At 42.3% G+C, this 19,544-nt stretch overlaps 1 protein-coding gene across 4 annotated transcripts in view; it reads left to right on the top strand.

Moving 5' to 3' along the window:
• Positions 1-19,544, top strand: part of NEURL1 (neuralized E3 ubiquitin protein ligase 1) — a 148,226-nt gene that overhangs the window by 70,852 nt on the left and 57,830 nt on the right. For all 4 annotated transcript variants that reach the window (XM_050338941.1, XM_050338957.1, XM_050338956.1 and 1 more), the window contains exons 2-3: positions 14,164-14,405; positions 18,943-19,264. In XM_050338941.1, the coding sequence (XP_050194898.1) occupies positions 14,164-14,405; positions 18,943-19,264 (564 nt within the window). The remainder of the gene's footprint in view (positions 1-14,163; positions 14,406-18,942; positions 19,265-19,544) is intronic.

The raw sequence follows: 19,544 nt of genomic DNA, 5'->3' as shown, positions 1-19,544 counted from the left end.
TGGTGGCAAGGATGATACTTTATTGGAATGAAATAAATCCTGGATTTTATTTTCTGTTCCACAGACGAGACTTTCGGTCAGAAGAAAGACAGAAATGTTTCATTTACTTTAGCTTTTGCTGGCAGAGAAGCGAAAGGGCTTTTGGGGGAGAGTTTTGAAAGCTACAGCTTCATCTCTGATCTGTCTATCTCTGATATTCGCTGCCTCAACTAAAAGTACTTTAAATAAAACCTTACTTTTCTCTAAGGCTGTTTGGAGACTGACTGAAGACAGAAGGGTTGTTAAGAATTTGTATTTTTCAAAGGTTAAAAATGGCATCTTACAAAGAGTCTGAGATTAAAAAAAAGTTAAAAGAAAAAAGTCTCTCTGGAAGATGGAAATATGGGTGCCTATAATGTGCTGAACCATCCCAGATCAAAATGACTTCTGTCTTTGCACACCAAATAGAATCAGATTATGAAATATAAAATAGTGCTTTAAAAATTAATTCATTTTACAAAGGCATCATCAATGCTATGAATTTCTTGCAATTTGGAAAAGGAGAGTTGCTTAATTTATTTTCTCATTATCCTAAATCAGTTCAATACCACCCTCTGTTTTTTTCATCTCTGAAGTGTAAAACATTATAACTCATATTGCCTTCTTGTTTTATGACTCTAAGTGAAGCTATGTGTTTAGAAGGAATGCAAGTTTGGGAGTCCTGATGGATGCTGGTCCATCTCACATGGAACTGGAGCTGCAGCACAGTAGGAGTTGCTGTTCTTCTACTCTTAATCCATCCCTCCATCAGTGGCTTTGCAAAATTGGCCAAAAAGACCGTGATCAAGCAACATGGCTCTGAGAGGGTTCCTGGACAAACTTGTCTCCTTTCTGACCAGCCGAAGGTTCTATTGCTTGAGCAAAGGTGGGAGATACTGTGTCTTTGTATCTCATTGCTTGGATTTTGGATGGTTACTAACTGTAAAGTGGTCTTACTCTCCTTGGTAAGGAGAGTGTACACAGCTATTCTGTGCATAGCTTCCAGCAGTGAGGCTTAGGTAGGAAAGTGGGCTGGGCTGTCTTTGGAATGCAATAGAAGATCTTGCATGATGTTAGAAATTAATTCCTGAAATGGAGAAGCAGTGATTGCAGCTCCTTGCATCCTTCCTATACAGGTGTGCCATGGCATTTATCATACAAAGGATGGAACATTCAGGCTATCTGTACCCATGGCAGAAAGAACAAAATGCAATGAAATATCCTTCAAATGTACTACAGATAGATTTGAAAGAGTGTTAAAGTAATTCAGCATGTTTGCAAGAGCTGACTGCAGCTCTTGCAATGCTCTTCAGCAGAGATCCGGTAACCTCAGCCATTTTGCTGGGAGATGTTTCTATATCATCTCCTTATCTGTAAAGTGGCTACCTGAGCTCTCTTTACCCACTCACGAGTTATCCCTCAGAGACCTTTCTGCTCTGAGTCCTCCTATAGCAAAGCTGTTCCCTGAGGACTCCAGGCCGTGCCTCATCCCAAGGTGATGGCAGCTTCAAACTGACCAGTGTACAGGCAATTGCTCGGAGACTGAGAAATTCTTTAGCATATGATAACTGGAATATTTTGAGGTTTAATGGCTATATATTCAAGGCTATACATGCTTTTCATCTTCTCTTAATCCTGTGCTTTAGAAAATCTGTGCTTTAACCCTTGAGTTATGACTTGGTATCAGTTTTGTCTTTAGTGGAGTGGCAGAAGCTGTAGTTCTATGATACATACATGGCTGGCACTACTGGCTCAGATGATGCATAAGGAGGTGTGTTGTACTGTGTGAGCAGCTGTCATAAAGCTTAAGTATGGGCAAATTACCCTAAATGGCCTTCAGTACTCCAGAGATTTTGCAGTGCACCCTCTGGGAAAAAAATACAGATTGGTAGCAGTTTGGGATTTGCATAACTTCAGTTTGAGGACAAATATTTTGTGGTTTTCCTCCATATACTGTATTTACAGCAGTAGGTTCAGATTATACATTAGGATCTGCTTTTGGGTGCAGAAAACTAACAAGGGAAATGTTTTGTGGCCCAGAGGTCTGGATTTGCAGACTCCAGTTCAACAGCTGCATCTTTCTGTGATGTCAGGAAGGAGCATCTGTCAGGGATGCAGTGTGGTCCTTATTACATTACAATTTAGAGCTGTGGCTTAGAAAAATAAGTGCATTTATGTACTAATTTTTTTATTAAAAATGCAGTCATATTTCTTATCAGAAGAAGTACCCCTTATCTGAAGAAAGACTAAAGGTTTTCCCACAATTTTTTAAACTAAAAAAAGCAAGGAAACTAGATGAATGAGTTGACCTCCACACCTAATTGCTCCTTGCTTTTCTGAAATAGTATATGTGTCTTTTCACCAAGAGAATAAAGTCCCCTGAGCCCTTTAGACTGTTCCCACGTGACCTTCAAGGCAATTATGCCATGAATGTGGCTTCATCAGGAACAGTGCTCTGACTCATGTGACATCGAATTTCTTCCTCTTCTCACTCTTATCAATACATCAATACACAGAAATGCCCTTTTGCATGAATTGCAAAACAGCATGTTGTTCCTATTCCAAGCCATCTTGCTTTTCTAGCACATCTCTCTCCCTTCAGCTGTTTAGAAATGAGTCATCTTTTCATCTTCATGATGTTCCTGTCATGTCACCTGCCATACATTACCCAACTTCAGTAAGTGGCAACTAGTCATCTATGTCAGGAGAGGTCATGTGAGTAAGTCTGCAGCATTATAAAATTATTGAAAACTGAATAACTGGGAAGTTTTCTGTTGTTTGTACACACTGATGTTAACACAATTTCAAATCTTCCTTGGTATGCTCTCACATGAAATATTGAGATATCCTCCTTTGCAAAATATCTTGTGGGATTGCCTCTGTTACCCAAGTATAAGAAAATAATCATAAAGGTTTGGAGGGGTTCTGTGAGGGCTTGTAATGAAAGGGCTTTGAGCTTCTGGTTTGAAGTGTATTTTTGCCTACACAAGTCACAAAGGACTGGAGTTCTTTCATGTGCTAGTGGTGACAGAAGAGGTGGGGAGTCACCTCCCGCTGTCCTCAGGTGCAAGGAATTTCACTGTCCATGGGTATGGAATAGCAGATGTCCTGACAGATTCATTCAAATAACTGAAATTCTGATGAAACACACTTTTACTTACAAAGCTGTCTTCCTCTTACTCCCATTTATTTGCTGTTTCTTTGCTTATATGCAGCTTGTAAACAGTTCTGGGCAAGACCCATCTCTTCTTTCTGTCTTGATGAGATTCAGCACGATGGAGGTGGCTAGCAGGCAGGATCTCTTTTAAAGAAGTCAAGCAAGTCTATGTGCTCTGGTCCTCAGGCAATAAGGACTCAACACCCTTAGTCTTTTACTGGCTGACCTGTTGCAGCAAATGCTAAGGAGAACAAGTTCCTGTACGGACTAATCCAGCCGTTGTTTATAGCAAAACGTTAAGTGATAATTTTGTGGGTCTGGCGTGGGAATTGCTAGAAAGGATGGTGGAATAGTATTCACACTCTTTCTTGAATAAGCACCAGAGATGCTGTTTATCGTTGTTAAAATAAACTGTAACTTTATGGTTTGACTGGGTGATGTAGTTTCTTATTTTAATTTAGTGGTCCAGGTTCAAGTGCTGGTCTCCTAAAGAAACAGAGTTTTTTACTGGTAAAGGGTGTTGAAACCGGTGCAAGTGATGTGCTGCAGAGCCAGATGAGAGTGGGAAAGTCAGTAATTTAGATTCCACTTGTGACTGTGGTACAGAAAGTGCAGATTAATGAAGGAATGTGCGCGTAGAGGGCCAAATTCTTGCGTAAAGGGAGAAGTGTTGCCCTTTCTCCTGGTTTTGCCTCAGCAGTACTTAAATTATTTGCCTGGAAAAAAAATAATATTTTAATGGTGTAGTGGTTAACACTTCCAGAGTCCTTTGTGGTCTGGGCAAAAGTTCTTGCTTATAATTTCTACTTGTGCATTGAGAACTGGGCTGGGAGCTTTGTGTCTGGGCCCTCGTGCTGGCTCTGCTGGGTGGATTGGAAGTTTAACAGGCCAATGGTGGCAGTCATGGATGGAGCTCCCATGCTTTCATCCCAGCAATGCACCTGAAAAAATGCTGTTTTGATGGCGAACAGTAGCCTCATTTAGTACCCAGTGCAAGTTACTTTGGAGGAATACATGACAGATTACCTAGTGGGCTACCAAAATAAATCCATCTTTTTATAACTGATGAGACTGAAGAGCCTCTGTTCATCATTATGTTATGTGTCAGGAGATGGGTAGATGGGTAGTTGTGGGTTTGTTTTGTTTTGTTTTTGTTTTTTTGTTTGTTTTTTTTTTTTTTTGTTTGTTTTTTTTTTTTTTAATGAGAAGATATGAAGCATATCTGTCTTGAGGAGAACAAACCAGGAGAGTGCAAGACATTTAAAAATAAAAGAAAGGAATAGACCTAAGTGAGAGAGAAATATTCTGAGTAAAGTGAGGCCAGTGAAGGAAGTGGAAGACCTGAAAGAGAGAAGTGGCTGAGCAAGTTTAATACTTGTGACAAGGGAGGAGGAGGAGGATGAGGAAGATGTTTTTGAAAGGAAGGAATGGCAAAGCAAGCAGGGAGGAAGGTTGTGTGTTCTGTGAATTTTCTTCAAGGAGAAATGGACAGAGGGAGAGAGAGAGAGGAAAGAAGGAATTAAAAGAAAATACCTGGCTCCTGTAGTCCTGAAACATTTAAGAGGATGTTAAACGTGGCCAAATAGCAAAATTAATAGTAAATTTTAACCTGCATTAATAATTGCTAGTTCTAATAACCCTCTACTATAAGAATTTATTTGCTGCCAAAAGCAGGAAAAAGGCCACTGGAATCAATATCATTTGGGTTTACTCCGTATGGAGCAAGACTAGAATTTCAGGTGCATTTTTCCTCTTGTAAGCAAAGAACTTTCATATTCCATTTCACAGCAGCATAAACCCTGCAGCCAGGTGACCCTCTGCAGATATATGTTTAAAGAGATTCCCTTTAGGATTGCTTTTGGATTTTATATTGAATGAAAATCTTTGATATTTGAGTAACCAGTGTGGATAGAAATAGTTTGAAGACTGTTCCAACTAACAACAAAGTGAGCAGTGCAATTTCCTCATGCTGAAAAAGAGAGTTTTCAGTTGATCAGAAAGAAATTAAAGTAGTAAAAAAAAAAGATGCACAGGGTGACGGTACTTCCACAGCCACCAGTCTATAGGAAGGAAAAAGCAATTACTTAAATCTGGAGACGTGAACACCAGAAAATGTTGGCAAAAGATTCAGGGACCTGCTCTCACAGCTGAGCAATGTTGTCCTTAGAGAGACAGGACTAAGTCTGACCATTCCCAGTGTTTCCCACTGTGAAGTGGAAGATCTCCATCACAAGGGCATCTGTAGCTGGGAATTGTCCTTCCACCGTGCTGTCACTTGGGATGCCCCCTGGCTGCTCTATGAGGAGGGCTGTGCTGGCTCTTGGGTTTGGAGGAAAACTTTCAGAGGTGCTTGTGGGCAGCCATCAGCAGAGGAGGGACATTTACACCACTGGGAGGAGGGAATGGGAGCACTTTGGACAAAGGGCTGGTTGGGCTCCAGAAAATGATCACTACAACTCACAAGTGCTTGTTAAGTTTTAAATCTGTGTAAGGAGCTGATCCTGGCAGGCATGCTCTCAAGAGACCCAGCAAGGAAAAATAACAGGGGACTACAGGAGGAAGAGTGTGAAACAAGCACGGTTTGAGCATGGTGTTTATAAACAAGACTATGCACAAACTGACCCAACTTTATGGTCTCTCTAAGTGACTCTAAATGGATGTTTTATAGCAGAAAAAGTGCACGCTCCAAGTGCAAATCTTATGTATGATAGAAGAAAAAACTATCTTTTTCTGTCTTCTGAGATTCTTTAGAAATGGCATTACTACATAAAACTTCATGGTATGTTGTCCTGAATGATAAACATAATCTACACTCCAGCTGGGTAAGAGGAGAAGAAGAACAGGCTCTGGAATATATATCCTGACCTGTTCAAGTACTAAATCAAAGTGAGGGCATACACATGTGATATTTGCAATAAATTCAAGCATGCAGAAGAGACAACAAAGTTCCTGGAGATTTTACAACTGCAACCCAAAATTGTCAACGTTTCTGAACTGAGAGGAATATTATGCCTTACTAACATGCACTGCTATAAGGCAGGAGGGCGTCAAGACTGTGCTGGGCATAGATATGGGTATTTGAGAAGGTGTGAAGGCAGCTGTGGATGCTGAATCCCCAGTGTAGGTGAGTCATGAGCTCTTGAGGAAGGAGTTCTTTGCTTTTTGCTCTGATCAAAGCTCATGGAGCATGCTGGTCTCTAAACCTTTTGTGGCTTTGAGAAACTGATGGTATTTGAGGGTTAAAGAGCTATAATCTCAAGAATATTTAATTTTCAGATTTTAGTGCAGCTCTAGAGTTTGCTGTGAGATGAATGGTGCTCTCCCTGTCTTGAAGCATTTTCCAGGCTCCTTCTACAGTTCTCTGTCCTGGACCTGCAAATACAAGTCCAGCACCCACACCACTTTCCTGCAAATGGTGTCACTGCAGAGATGTTCCTGCTTTCTGTTCTATGTTGGGGAGCCTGTGCTATTCCAAAGTGTTACTGTTCACTTGCCTTGTTTCCAGAGTACTCAGCAGAGCTGAAGTTTCTGGAAAGAGCAAGGTAGGATGGTGTCTCCTGCCTGGGTCATTTGTCTTTCCCGATTAGAGGTGGTCTCTGATTAGGGGAGATCAGAAACAACAGGGGATTGTTGACCACTGTGTTCTGCATCCCCAGTGTATAGTCTCACACATAATTCAGAGATGCTCTACATAATTCCTGCCTCTTTCCACTGGTGATAGAGGGAGTGTAAAGAACAGCATCCTGATTTAGCTGATTATATTGTAAATACACAGTAGGAGTAACCTGATGTGGGCCTAATTCAGCATCTTGAGTCAAGAGGCACATTTTTGATTTTACACAGATATAACTCGAAGAAAATTCAAGGCCTTGAGTTCAGAACCACAGCTTCTCTAACTTGCATTTTCTTTGCATGGCTTTGTCAGTAGGCTATGCCATTTCTACCATCTCTTGGATTTCGGTTCTATAGATCCATTTGCTTGTCTCGATACCACTCTTACGTTTGCATTTTCCTACTCTCCATTGCTCCCCCATTCTTTCTCATCCTGACAAATTATGTATAAGGTTTAACCTTGACAGGTTACTTCTGTTTCTGGTGAACTCTCAATATTCAGGCTTTTAAGCTATTACACTGTATATGGAAAATGTGCCCAGGATAGACTTTCCATTAAACTGTATTTAAATTGGAAGAGAATGCTGGCATCTCAACAAGTATTCCAGAATTAGATCCCAAAATACTGAGGCTAGTTAATCTTTTGGAAGAACAAAAACTCTTGCTGATTTATATTTAGCAGAGGGAATGCATTTTAAAAACACACTCTATATGAGGCCCCTTGAAGAAAACATCTTTTACACTGATTTGTAGTGCATGGAAATAATACACAGCCATAAAATATTTGCAGTTAGGCTCTGCTTTTATGTTGCTACTTTTTTGCAGTATGAACTGTCATGAACCCTCTGAGAGTGGCTGCTCTGCTGGCTGTGGGCTGTGCAGTGAGACACGGCTGCCTCTGGGGCAGCAGCTTCGCTGTTCATCTCAGCTGTGCCCAGGATTGCGGGAGGGGAAGGGAGAAAGCAGCGTGCATTTAGCACTACAGTGGGAACACTCAGTTTGTTACTATGAGGCTTTGGTTCAAAGAGGATCCAAGGTTTGTATTTGTACTGTACCCTGGGACCTGTTTAGAGAGGGATGAGGGACTGTTGGCCCTAATCTCACTGGCACTGCTCTTAGTTCAACGTCTCCAATAACTACTCGGGCTTAGTTGACATGATTAAAAATTAGGAGGATCTCTGTAATGTTAATGCAGGTGTAACATGTTATGTGCATAGTTCTGATCTATATATACTTAGAAAATGAGTAGCTGGGATTATGGGAGGTGGGACAATTCAGTGGCTTATCCCAGTGGACAATTTCTGGAAAAGGAGCTATGGCAAGGAAGCGGTTCATGAATGCAGTGAGTCAGAAAAGCAAACATAATTTATAAAGTATACATCACCTTACAGCAAACACTGTATCAGCTTATCTTTGAGAAGATAAGGATTATCAAGAGGACAGAGCATGGAAAGTTTCAGGGTTTTTTATTTCCTTCTGTCCCACCATCTGCAGCACAGACAGATTAGCCATTACCCTGGGCAAGCTGTTTCTCCTCCTCCTGAAGCATCAGGTATTAGCAAAGGAGAAGATTCCTAGACTGCACATTTGCAAGAGAAGGATAAACAGAATTTTTGAAACATCCCTAAATCTTAGACTGAACTGGACTTAATCTTGCTTTCTTTTGTTAAAAGACATAAATATATTTTTACATTTCTTGTTAGACTGCTGACAGAGCCAACCTAATCACAGCAGAGCAAAAATGCTCTAAATCAAGAAAGAGATCTTAGATGCTTCCAGAGCACCATTTTTCACTTTGATCTTCTCATTTCCTACTCACAATATCTAATTTACCATAGTAAGTTAGTCTAAGTAAGCCAGAGTAAGAACAATAAAGATGCAAAATCACCAAGATGCGAAGAGAATAAAGTCAGAAGTGCCTTGCTGCTCTCAAAACCAAATAATTATATGGCATATGCAAATTGCTGCTGTCTGTGAATCTGAGGAGCTGCTAGAAGCTAATGTGGGGAGCAGTGGCTGCTGCTGATGGAGGGATGTCACTCTCCTTTTCCTGGACCTGGCTGGACTTTGGGGGACACAGCTCCTGAGGTAGTTCATCCTGCCCAGCATCTTTCAGGGGGGCTGCTCTCCCGCCCCTCCTCACCTGGCAGAAGGGAGCATATGGCTGCTTACTTATGCTCTCACTGTCCTTATGTGCTTAGAGGACTTATGGCAGGGATTTCCCTGGGGAGAAGGCAAGGAGGGAGCCTGCACAGGGTGGGCTGCACCCATGGGAAATGGAACAGTGCCAGGGGTCTCATGACTGTCCTCTGTGGTCTGCCACGTCACTGAGAGACATTGAGTAAACAGTGCCTAATTAGGGACCAGGAGATGGTTAATGATTACACAGCATTGTTACTGAAGATGTGAAATTTAAAAATTCATTTATAAGGGGAAGGAATTTTTTTCAGCAGCCTTATGTGAATATAGGACTGTATTTACATCTCTTTTCTCATATCATCTATTCTTTACCAAAAAATGGGCCTGATCAGCCATCTTTGTTGTGCATAGTATTTTTAGGTGCTCGCAGTGCTGTCAGCTGAATTGTTCCTCACGGGGATGGTGTGTGTGAGGGTTTGCTTCCCCAGCTCAGTCCTGCCCTGCTGTCCTCTCCTTCTACCTCTCCTGCATTTCAAGGGTCTTCCTCACCTTCCTTCTCTCATCTGGCATAGTCTTCTCTAGGCTCTTCTTATCTCTCTCTGGGTAATTTCAACAACAGACATAAGTTCAACCATATCCTTCCTATAGTAGATTAACAGATCCACCTCTTGTCTGTAGTATTTACATTTCCTTTGGCCAGCCTAAATTTTGGTCTGGATTTTTTTGCCTTTTTAAAAAATATTAGAAACAATTCAGGTTTATTATAACTAAAGCAGAGGTCTTATTGTCCTGTTATTCCTCAGCTCTTTTATCTGCTTTTCTCAATCTTTATGAAGGTTGCCTTACTCCCGACTCTTACTGATGCTCAGCCTCAGCATTGCCTTCTGAGCTTTTGTAAAGCCTCACATCCAGGTTGTAACCAGGGACTTGTAAGTCGACCATGTTCAGCCATGTGGCTAAAATAGCCCCACTCTCAGGTAGTTGCTTGGTTCTCCTGCAAAGGTTGTTGTCTCTGCACGAGGAGTGACTGTTGAACAGGACACATCTCTGCTCCTCATTGACACCACTGCAAGTGGTAGCAAATCCACATCCCAGCCAGTCTGTCTTTCAACCAATCTGCCTAAATTCCCTCCCTCTTTCTTTGCCTTTTCCTTCCCACAACCCTGTAAGTCTTCTCTTCTGCCACTGACAAACTGTCATGCTTGTATTTATTCCAGATTTCAGCTGTTGGGCCTGTTTTCCTGTCCTCTGTCCTTACTGTAATTTTTTAAATCTCATTTATTTTGTTTTTCTTAATGAAATGAAATTTCAGCTTCTTCAGTTAGAGGGCTCCTCACAAATTAACCACTCCTTTCCCAGCACTCATCAGTCAGGTTTTAGAGCTGGATCCATTGCAAATCATCCTGCAATCAACTCCAGCTTTTTACACTGGGTGAGGAGGGTGTGTGTGGTGGTGGTGGTGGTGTGTGGGGGCTAATCCCAGGTGCCTATAAAACTACCCTTGTCTTTCAGATCTGTTACTTTAGAGGTAGCTTTGCATTTCAGTCATTAAAAAAAGGGAAAGGGACTGGTATTATCTCCTTTCATGTGCATGTGGTCTGTCTGCACCTGCCTCTTGTCTCGTAGAAAAATCTCGTGGAAAATCTTACCCTATGTGCGAACCTACTCTCTTGATACATCTTTTCACTGCTAAAATAGCACAGATGAAAATAAGTTATGTTTTGGCTTTGACTTCTTTTGGAGTCTTGGATGGGAGTGCTAGATCTGACCTGCTGGCTGAGATCCACCTTGTAGATACTTCCTTAATTCACTAAAGTTTAACCCAAGATGCTCCATAATTTGGATTTAATGCTCTTAAATTAACCCTTTTAATTTCTATCTAATGCCCCAACACCTGCAAGGCTATCGTTTGTGAAAGAAAGCTTTGCTTTTGCTTCTTGGTTATCTTGCAATACAGAGATGAGTACTCGACTGTGGGGACAGCAATCTGACAGGGTGTTGTCATCATACAGGCACAGGGAGAGTTGGATATAGGCTGGAGATACATTATTACTTACTCCCTCAAGAACAGCAATCATGTTTTTAAAGGCAGTGAAAATTTGCATTAATTTATGGTTCTCTTTCTTCTGTGCACTGGGTCAGGCTGCATGTGAGAAAACAAGATTTGCAACCCCTTTCCAGTTTCCACTGGTGTTAAGCTAATGTTTATTTTTAGTAAACTGTATCTCAGTGTGTTTTTAAGAATCCTTTTGCAAAGCCTAGCACAACAATTTCATTATCTTTTCTCCTTTTGAATTTTCTTAACAAATATAAAGGATCAGTGTAACTAGTTACACTGTATTTCACGGATAATTTTCAGAAGTCTGGGTCCAGCTCAAGAAGCACTAAGGATTACAAGCATTCTTCTCAGTTGATTTTTTTTTCTCTGTGCTGCTAGTAATTATCCAGATTTGGAAGGTCTGTGTGGGTCTTTCAGGGCCAGGCCTTTTCTGCTGCACCTTCCATGCATCCCTGGGACAGGGTTTCCCTTGCTTTCCCCACACTCACCTATAGTGTGAAATCCTTCCCCTTAAATGCTTATACAGTAAGGCCACCTGCCAGATAAAGCACTGTCTGTCAGCTTTGTTTGATCATGTAACAATTTTGAAACCCTCTTCTCCATTCATAGTGTGGTGTTTGCCCTGTCCACTCTTTTCACTGCCAATTGCCTGCAACACAGGTACCTCTGTCACCACCCCAGACCTCTCCTCTCTGCCTTCCCAGGCAGACAAGGATGTGTCCTTCCTATCAGCTGCTGTGTGTCAGTTTTTGGGCTCTGCCTTAAAGCTTTCTTTTCTGTTTCTTTCAATTCTGAATGCCACTTATTTCACATGCTGTAAGAAGTTTATCTTAAATACCTTGCAGTTAGTTTTCAGTCTGAAATTATTTTTTACGGTATTCTGATAGGTGCCTATCAAGATATTTTCAACTGGCAAAAATGTATTTTAAAAAATTAAATCCAGTTATTTCTTGCACATTTAGAAATCCCAAGCCTTTAAGATTGTACCTAATGTTTGCAGAGCATGAGCACTTCTGGTGAAAACTCCTAATAGGCTTTGAGATGCATTTTTCTAAGCTGTGAACTTCCATTGCTGCCTTGTATATTGTGTGTTGTATATAGGATGTTGTTCAGGCCTTGAGATCCAGGAGACCAAAGAGGGAGGGAGATGTGCATGGAGGGATAATTGTGCCACTTTTGGGACACTGCTTTCTCAAACAGGGCTCCAAAAAAGATGCATTTAGGAGTGGGACGGAGAGGTTCAACTGCTTAACATCACAGGGTGGTAGTAAAAAAAGTACTTGGTTTGCAAAAAAGCTAGTGGTACTGGAAAGGATTCAACCTCCTGTTCTTGGAGGCATAAGACAGCCTCAAATTAAATACATCTTAGGCAGTAACCTAAGAAGATTCTGTCTGTGAGGCTGCTGCAGCTTGTATTGTCTTCTGACCACCTAGTCTGGTCTGTGGGGAAAGTCAGGGTTCGCTGTCCCAGGTCAGCAGTGACCTTTCCAAAGGGAAAAGGTCAGGCTCATGTGAGCTGCTGCATCCTGACCTTCCCCTTGTCAAGCTTCCCTTTCGTGCAGGCTGTTCCTTCTAAAGGTTTCCCTTTGTGACCTGCCTGCTCAGGTTAACCTCTACTTTTTCTTGGTTCTCTGCACCTTATTTCTCCTCACTGTGTGAGGAACAGGAGAAGGAAGTCGACATATTCCACATCATTTTTAGCATCAAATAACTCCCATTTGGTTCACCTCTCCCAGAAAGCATTAATGAAAGTGTTTAAAGGTAACAGCCCTGCTCTATGACCTCCCTGCTCTGCTTTTAAAGTCCAGAACTGTTGCTGAAAAAAGCAACAAGGAGACAAGAGGAGAAGGCCAGAGTGACAGATGCTGAAGTTGAGTTACAATGTTCTCATCATAAACCAACATTTTACGTTCTGCTGGTAGTTCCTCACACTCACTCTGATGATGTACCATTACAACTTTGTGTAGCTACAAGCTAAGACCACCCAAAAGGCTGGGAGGAATAGGGTCCAGGCTTTTGTAAGCATTATGTTATAGTAGCTATAGAAAGACATAACAGTGAGCAATTAATTTGCGTGAAGAATATACATAATTAATTTCTATCGTTTGTGTGTTCGAAGGATAGTGTTTAGTCATACATCTCTACAGCACAAACTGGCACATTGTTAAGGTCATATTTGCTTTAGTTGCATCATTGAGTCTGTCACAGAGTAGTCCTTTATTCTGTTGGTACTCTGTTTCCAAATCTAGGAGTATTTCCTCCTAAACATATGTGCATAATGTAGTGTGTGTGTGCACACAAGGAAAAGGAAACAGATGACTTGTGTTCAGTATAATGGTTGTTTTGGGCTGGAGCTGCTGCAGGCTCCCTGTTGAAAAGAAACGTGTGTGCTCATTTGTTCATTAACAAAGGCGCTGTCGAAGCTGTGCTGATTGTGCAGACCACCCTACAGTCTTTGTGTAGGGTCTTGGTTAGAGAAAGATGTAATCTCCCTTCTTCATAACCTCTCTCCCTCTTTGCTTTCCTCACTGTAATCATAGTGTGCTGATCAATGCCTTCATGACAAGTGGGATCTCAGCTGAGGTTCCCATCAGTGGAGGAGAGAGGAGAATGGATGAGGGTTGGTGGAGAAGTCCAGGTGGGTTACTGCTGAGTAGAGCTTGAGTATAAATTAGCAGTGTGTGTGTTGGAACTGGCACTTAGCATGGGTGAATAGGGCAGTGTCCAGAGTCACATGGAGGCAAAGATCACTGGCTGTTGCAAAGGAGGTGTGAGAGAAATGATCAAGTTGTGTAGGATTCCTCTGGAAGTGGAAGATTGTTCCTTAAGTGTGACAGCTTTGATACAGCAACTTCATGTGTGCTTTACTCCAGTTTTGGAACCAAATTCTTTTGTTCTTTCCTGGTCTGTGACCTCAAGATGGCCTGTGATTTCAGTGTCTTGCTCTGTGCTATCAGATTGTCCAGATGGAAGTCTTCAATATCCTTGTAGTCTTTTATTGCTCAAGATGCTCTAGAAACCCTCAGTGATTTACAGAGTAAGGATTTGGCTAGTTTTTTGCTTTGATCTATAATTTCTCTCTGAAGTATCTCTGCTTTTTTTTTTTTTTTTTGGCATTGAAAATTCCCATGTTACTCACAGCAGATTTGAATCCCTGTTTTCCTCATTCTGCTTTCAGATTCCATTGGTGGGTCGTTTTCAACTTCCTCCCACAGATGCCACCACAAGCAGAAGCACTGTCTCCCCATCCCACAGTGTGGAACTCTGTCCATCAGCCCTCTGCTTTTCCATCCTCACACGAAGGGATCCCAGATCATCATGGACACAACACAGAAGGCGGTGAAGCGCCAGGCTAGCTTCTGCAATGCCATTACCTTCAGCAACAGGCCCATTGTTATTTATGAACAAGTCAGGCTTAAGGTGAGTAAATTATACCTTCCCGTTTTGCTGTGAAGAATGCTGGAGTGTACCAGGCTTTGGTGCTTGCAGCAGATCTCTAGCCCTTCCTTGGAAAGCACAGTAGTCAGATCTTGGCCTTAAAGATCTGTGATCTTCATTAGTACTTCTGCTTCTGTCATGGGGGTTCTTGGAGCCATAGGTACAGACTGCTGTAGAAACTGGGAACAAAAGGGAAATCCGTGTTCCAAAGACACTTGTCTTGATGTTAGACAAGAACAAGAGATCAAATTGAGATTGCTTGGAAAAAGCAAGAAAAAAGGGCTGTATTGATTAGTTAGAAAGGCAGCAGCCTCAATATCTCCCTAGCCGACATGTCCTCTAGGCTTTGCACCCTTCCTGCAGAGGAGTTTTACTGGCAGGCTGAGGGAGGTTGAGGAGTTAGTGAAGGCATTCCATTCCCCAAGGAGCACTTTTGTTCCTGTAAACAAAGCTGCAATGAGGGCTAGTCTCGTGGAGGTGAGTGTCTCCACAGCCAAGACATAAAAAGGACCTGGAAGTGAAGGTGCTTGCTTGTGCACTTGGCAGGGAAAACAGAAGGGTTTGGATGAAAGGATGAAAGGAGCAGTGAGTGCAGTCACAGTTGCTGTCTGCTGACTGCTTTGTTGAATCAGTCACCTGACTGTGGTAGCCCAGAGGATGGAATTCATACTCCTGGTGCTGCAACTGGCACAGGAAATTCAGCTTCTTAAGTCACCATGCCTCCATGTGCATCAGGAGCTGCTTTCTCATGGAGAAATTCCTCAGTCTCCTTAGGAACTGAAGCACTTTTTAGCCCTTAAGGATCTTGGGGCCCTTTGAACTCCATCCACAGATACTTCCCAATCTTTATGCTCTCTAATTTGTGGGACTGCATTTTTCTGTTCTTAGCTGATTTCATGCCTTACATTGGCACAAAGTAGGTCATCTTATTTGGCCACTTTAGTTCATGGCATGCACGAATGATCTAACTGCAAATCCTTCATTTATGCAGGAGTTTTCCAGGAGGTTTTTCATCATACAGCTACCGAGTCTGAATGATTTTGCTGTTACCCATTGCTAGAGGTCCCAGAGTGCTAAGAACTACAGCAGCAAGTCAGCCTTCCCTGCCTCTTCCCTTAGAGCCAGAAAAGGAGCAAGGAATAAGGAATATGCCTCCTTTTGGAAATCTACAGAGATTTCCGTGGTTTCTGGTTCAGGTCCATTGGTAGAAAATCCCTCCTACAGGTTTTTTATGTTTCCCATGGAGCTCTTCTGTTTCCATCCACAGTGGAAGCCCGGAGGACTCACTCACATTGCCTAATGAGATTTTTTCCATGTTGGCCAGCAGTTTGGACAACCAACTGCAAAAACAATCTGGGAGGAGATAAAAGCATCACTTTGCTTTTGAAGACACCATCAGAGATTTGAGTGGATTTAGCGGTTTAGGCAAAGGTTTTGGGTTATTTATTTCTTCCTCATTCTGAAACAAGGTAGCCATCTCTGGAAATTCACACTTGTTTATGACTGTGTATTTTAGGATTTTAGCTTGCATAACATATGTGAAGAATATGCATGCAAATCTGCACAAGAGATTTATAAGCAGAGCTCCCGCTGACTCCAGTGGGAAGGTCTCATGGCAGTAATCAACAGGCTTCAGCAGAACTTGTACTCTAGGGATGGATGAAAATGTGAGACCATCTTCGCTTTTATGATAAGTCCATCCTGTAATTGCCTCGCTACTGTGTGTGCCTGTGGAAAACAGCATCTTAAATCTTCTTACCAGCTAAACGCTAACCATGAACCCAGTCATTTAGGTCCTGTAAAGTCTAAACCCTGTTTGGAAAACAGAAGAAAGAAGTAAGGAGATTTCATTCTATTTATTAGGTATTGTATCTCACATTTTGTTCTGAGATTTTTTAGCAGCTTTGGGAATATGGGAATACATAGGCTGTCAAACAGCCTCAGAGACATATGTCCCAGTGTGGCTTCTTCTGTGTAATTCAGAGCATTGCTAGGGAGTGGAATGAGGTTCTCAAAGATGGCACAAGGCAGTAAAGATCAGGAGCCTGAATCTGTGGAAGCAGGCATGGTTTAGCAGTTTGGGTGTTGATTCTGTGTTTTCCTCCTTCCTTCCTTCTAGTACCCAGTGGACCTCCCAAGCTTTTCTGCTAGCAGTGGCTGCTGAAGAGAGAATTTGGTCCATCATTAACCATTGCCTTTTTTAGCAAAACTGTGTTTCCTTTGTCCAGCTGTGTCTAATTCTTGGCAGGCTTTATACTTGATTTGAATTTGGATATTAGTTTGCCTGTGGTCAGACTGTATTAAGAACTGTTTATAGGTGCTGATTAATACATGGAACATGTGCAGCCTCAATTACCATATGAATATTTACTTCATGCGGCCTGTGATTGCTGTGAAGTATTGGCAAGAGACTAAATTGTACAAATGACAATGAGGCTGTATTTATCTTAGACCCAAAAGCTTTTAGGGCTTGTGGTGAATTTTCTGCAATAATCCAGGCTTCTTCTTGGAGAGTGTGTATTATGTTTCCCCATTTTGTCACATGCATGCCCTGTTCACCCCAATTCTACTTGGGACACTCACGATTCCATTCTACCCTGGTCAGGTATAAAAAAATAGCAAATCTGCTTCAGTCCTTTTTAGTGCCACCCCAGTGTCCATCCCTCAAGCAAGAGCTTTCCGTGGTTCCTGGGACAGAGGTCAGTGCTCAAGTGTTTCATATAAACAGTTTAGGTGCCTGGCTCGACTGAATAGGCATAAAGAGCAGCACTCCCTTAACTGAAAAATTGTGTGCTGATAACTTTTTTTCTGAGCCCTAAGTTATTTTCTCTGATACTTCAATTATAAAACAGAATTCTATAGGCTTTGAATGTCTTTGGTGTGAGATGGTTGTGCCCTCAAGGGCACATGTTTCAGATTTGCCTTGGAGAGGAGCATGTGAAAGAAAAATACAGTATTTACAAATGTGATTAGAAGAGAATCCAGAAGCCCAAAGAAAATGTCTTGTAGAATCCCTTGGTGAAAACCTATGCTTCCAAGTTGGAACACAAGTGGTTGCTGCCAGGCTTTTTAGAACAAAGTCCTGCAGTCCTGGGCAGTTCAGTCTCTGACGCTGCCATTCATCTGAGCCGTTACTGTTTGGCAGAGCAAGAAATTACAGAAGGGCAGCAAGTTTTGTGTGACATCTGGTGGGTGGTACCTATCCATGTTTCTGCTCTTGTCCTGCAGCCAACAATGGAATTGCTTGGGGCTACCAAGGCATTGATGGAAGAGGACTATCTCAAGTGGTGCCATGTTTGCTGCAGGTTCAGTGCGTGAACAGATACACCAATTATGCATCAACTGGCACGCAGGAACTGTCTTGGCTCCACATCAAGGTTGAATCCTGCATCCTTAGGTCTTTCATTTCCTAGTCTGGATGCTGACAGGCTGAATCCCTTTGAGAGGAACGAATCCCAGCAGGTTCATACTCAAACAATAAAATGAGAGGAAAGAATTCTCCAAGGACATCATCTCCATCTGGGGACCATACTAACTCTGGAAGATTCCTTGCTTCCATGGGAAAAAGTGACCTTGTAACTGAGTAGTGTTTTGGATGTCCTGCATGTGTTTAGGACCTGCTGTCTTCTCCCCTCAGACCCCTACAGTTCAGGGCTTAGTTCTTATGAGAAGAAACTGATGGCTCTGGAGGCATCTGTGATCCACTGTCTTGCTATATCTCTCTGGTGCAGAAGGGTGGATATGAGACATGAACCATTCCAAACACTAAAGCAGAGTCTGCTCCTGACCCCAGACACACTGAATAGTTGCATACTGACAGGTGGAGTGTAGTTGTGCACAACGTGTTTTGAAAAACACCACTCACAGCTGAAATGAAATAAACAGGTTTTTCACAATCATTAGACAACATCTATTTTTGCCTCCAAATTGTGTATTTAATAAAGTTAAATTTGTGCTTTCCCACACACAAGTTCTCTGCTGCAAGGCTGTGATTTCATCCAGTATGACAAGCAAAACATGGGAAAGACTGTCTATAACTTGTCTAGGAAACCTGGAAAACTGCATGGTGGTAACTGAGATTCTGGAGTCTGTGCTTTTCCTTCAGGTCATGAGACACCCCACCATCTAAGAACTATATGGGGAGAGCTCTGCAGCTGCAGGTGCTGAGATAAAAGGTCTTAGGGCCATTTTTGGCACGTTTTGGGAGAGGATGATTCTTAAGCCAAAAGGAATTACCCTAGAAATAGAAGTGAATCATCATGTAGCTGTAATTACATTTCACCTCTCCACATAGATTTATTTTGATTTATTTAGTTTTAAATATGGGCATTGTATCCTAAGTATGCAGCATTGCTGCTTGCAGTTAAAAAAGCTACAGCAGTGTTTGGTGTGTAAAATGTTTCCTAAATCTGGTGGGGTCATCTGCATTCTGGCCACCAGTGTTTAAAGCATAGAGCCTGTAGTGTTAAAGTAGATGTTCAAGTGCCAAATGCTGTTATTGCTGCTGTTATCTTTGCAGATCACTAAAAAACAGTGTTGCTGGAGTGGGGCTCTTCGACTTGGCTTTACTTCCAAGGATCCATCGAGGATTAACCCTGAGACTCTGCCGAAGTACGCGTGCCCTGACTTGGTTTCCCAAAGTGGGTTTTGGGCCAAGGCTCTGCCAGAAGAGTTTGCAAATGAGGGAAACATCATAGCCTTCTGGGTGGACAAGAAGGGACGGGTTTTTTATCGGGTGAACGACTCCACTGCGATGCTCTTCTTCAGTGGGGTGAGGACGGCAGAGCCCCTCTGGGCTTTGATCGATGTCTATGGACTCACCCGTGGAGTGCAGCTCTTAGGTGAGTACCTGGGTCCAAATGTGCAGGGATGATGCTGAGTCTGACAGGACCTGTCCCCTCGCTGGGCTGGGACAGGTGCAGGGAAGCAGCTGTTGCTCCTCCCCAGAGCATCTCACAACCTCAGCCTGGGTCGGTGGGTATTTGAAACACAGCAGGTAAATATAACACCAGTGGGAGGTGGGAAACAGCTGCTGCAGTATAGCACTGGAAGCCATCTCTAAGTAAGTGGATTTCTGCTCAGAGGTGTTGCTCTGTCAGAGCTCAGAGCCTGGAGTGTGTC

Source organism: Myiozetetes cayanensis, unplaced genomic scaffold (assembly GCF_022539395.1).
Source record: "Myiozetetes cayanensis isolate MyiCay16 unplaced genomic scaffold, myiCay2020 scf10, whole genome shotgun sequence".
NCBI lineage: Eukaryota > Metazoa > Chordata > Aves > Passeriformes > Tyrannidae > Myiozetetes > Myiozetetes cayanensis.
This window is presented reverse-complemented; position numbering and strand designations above follow the sequence as displayed.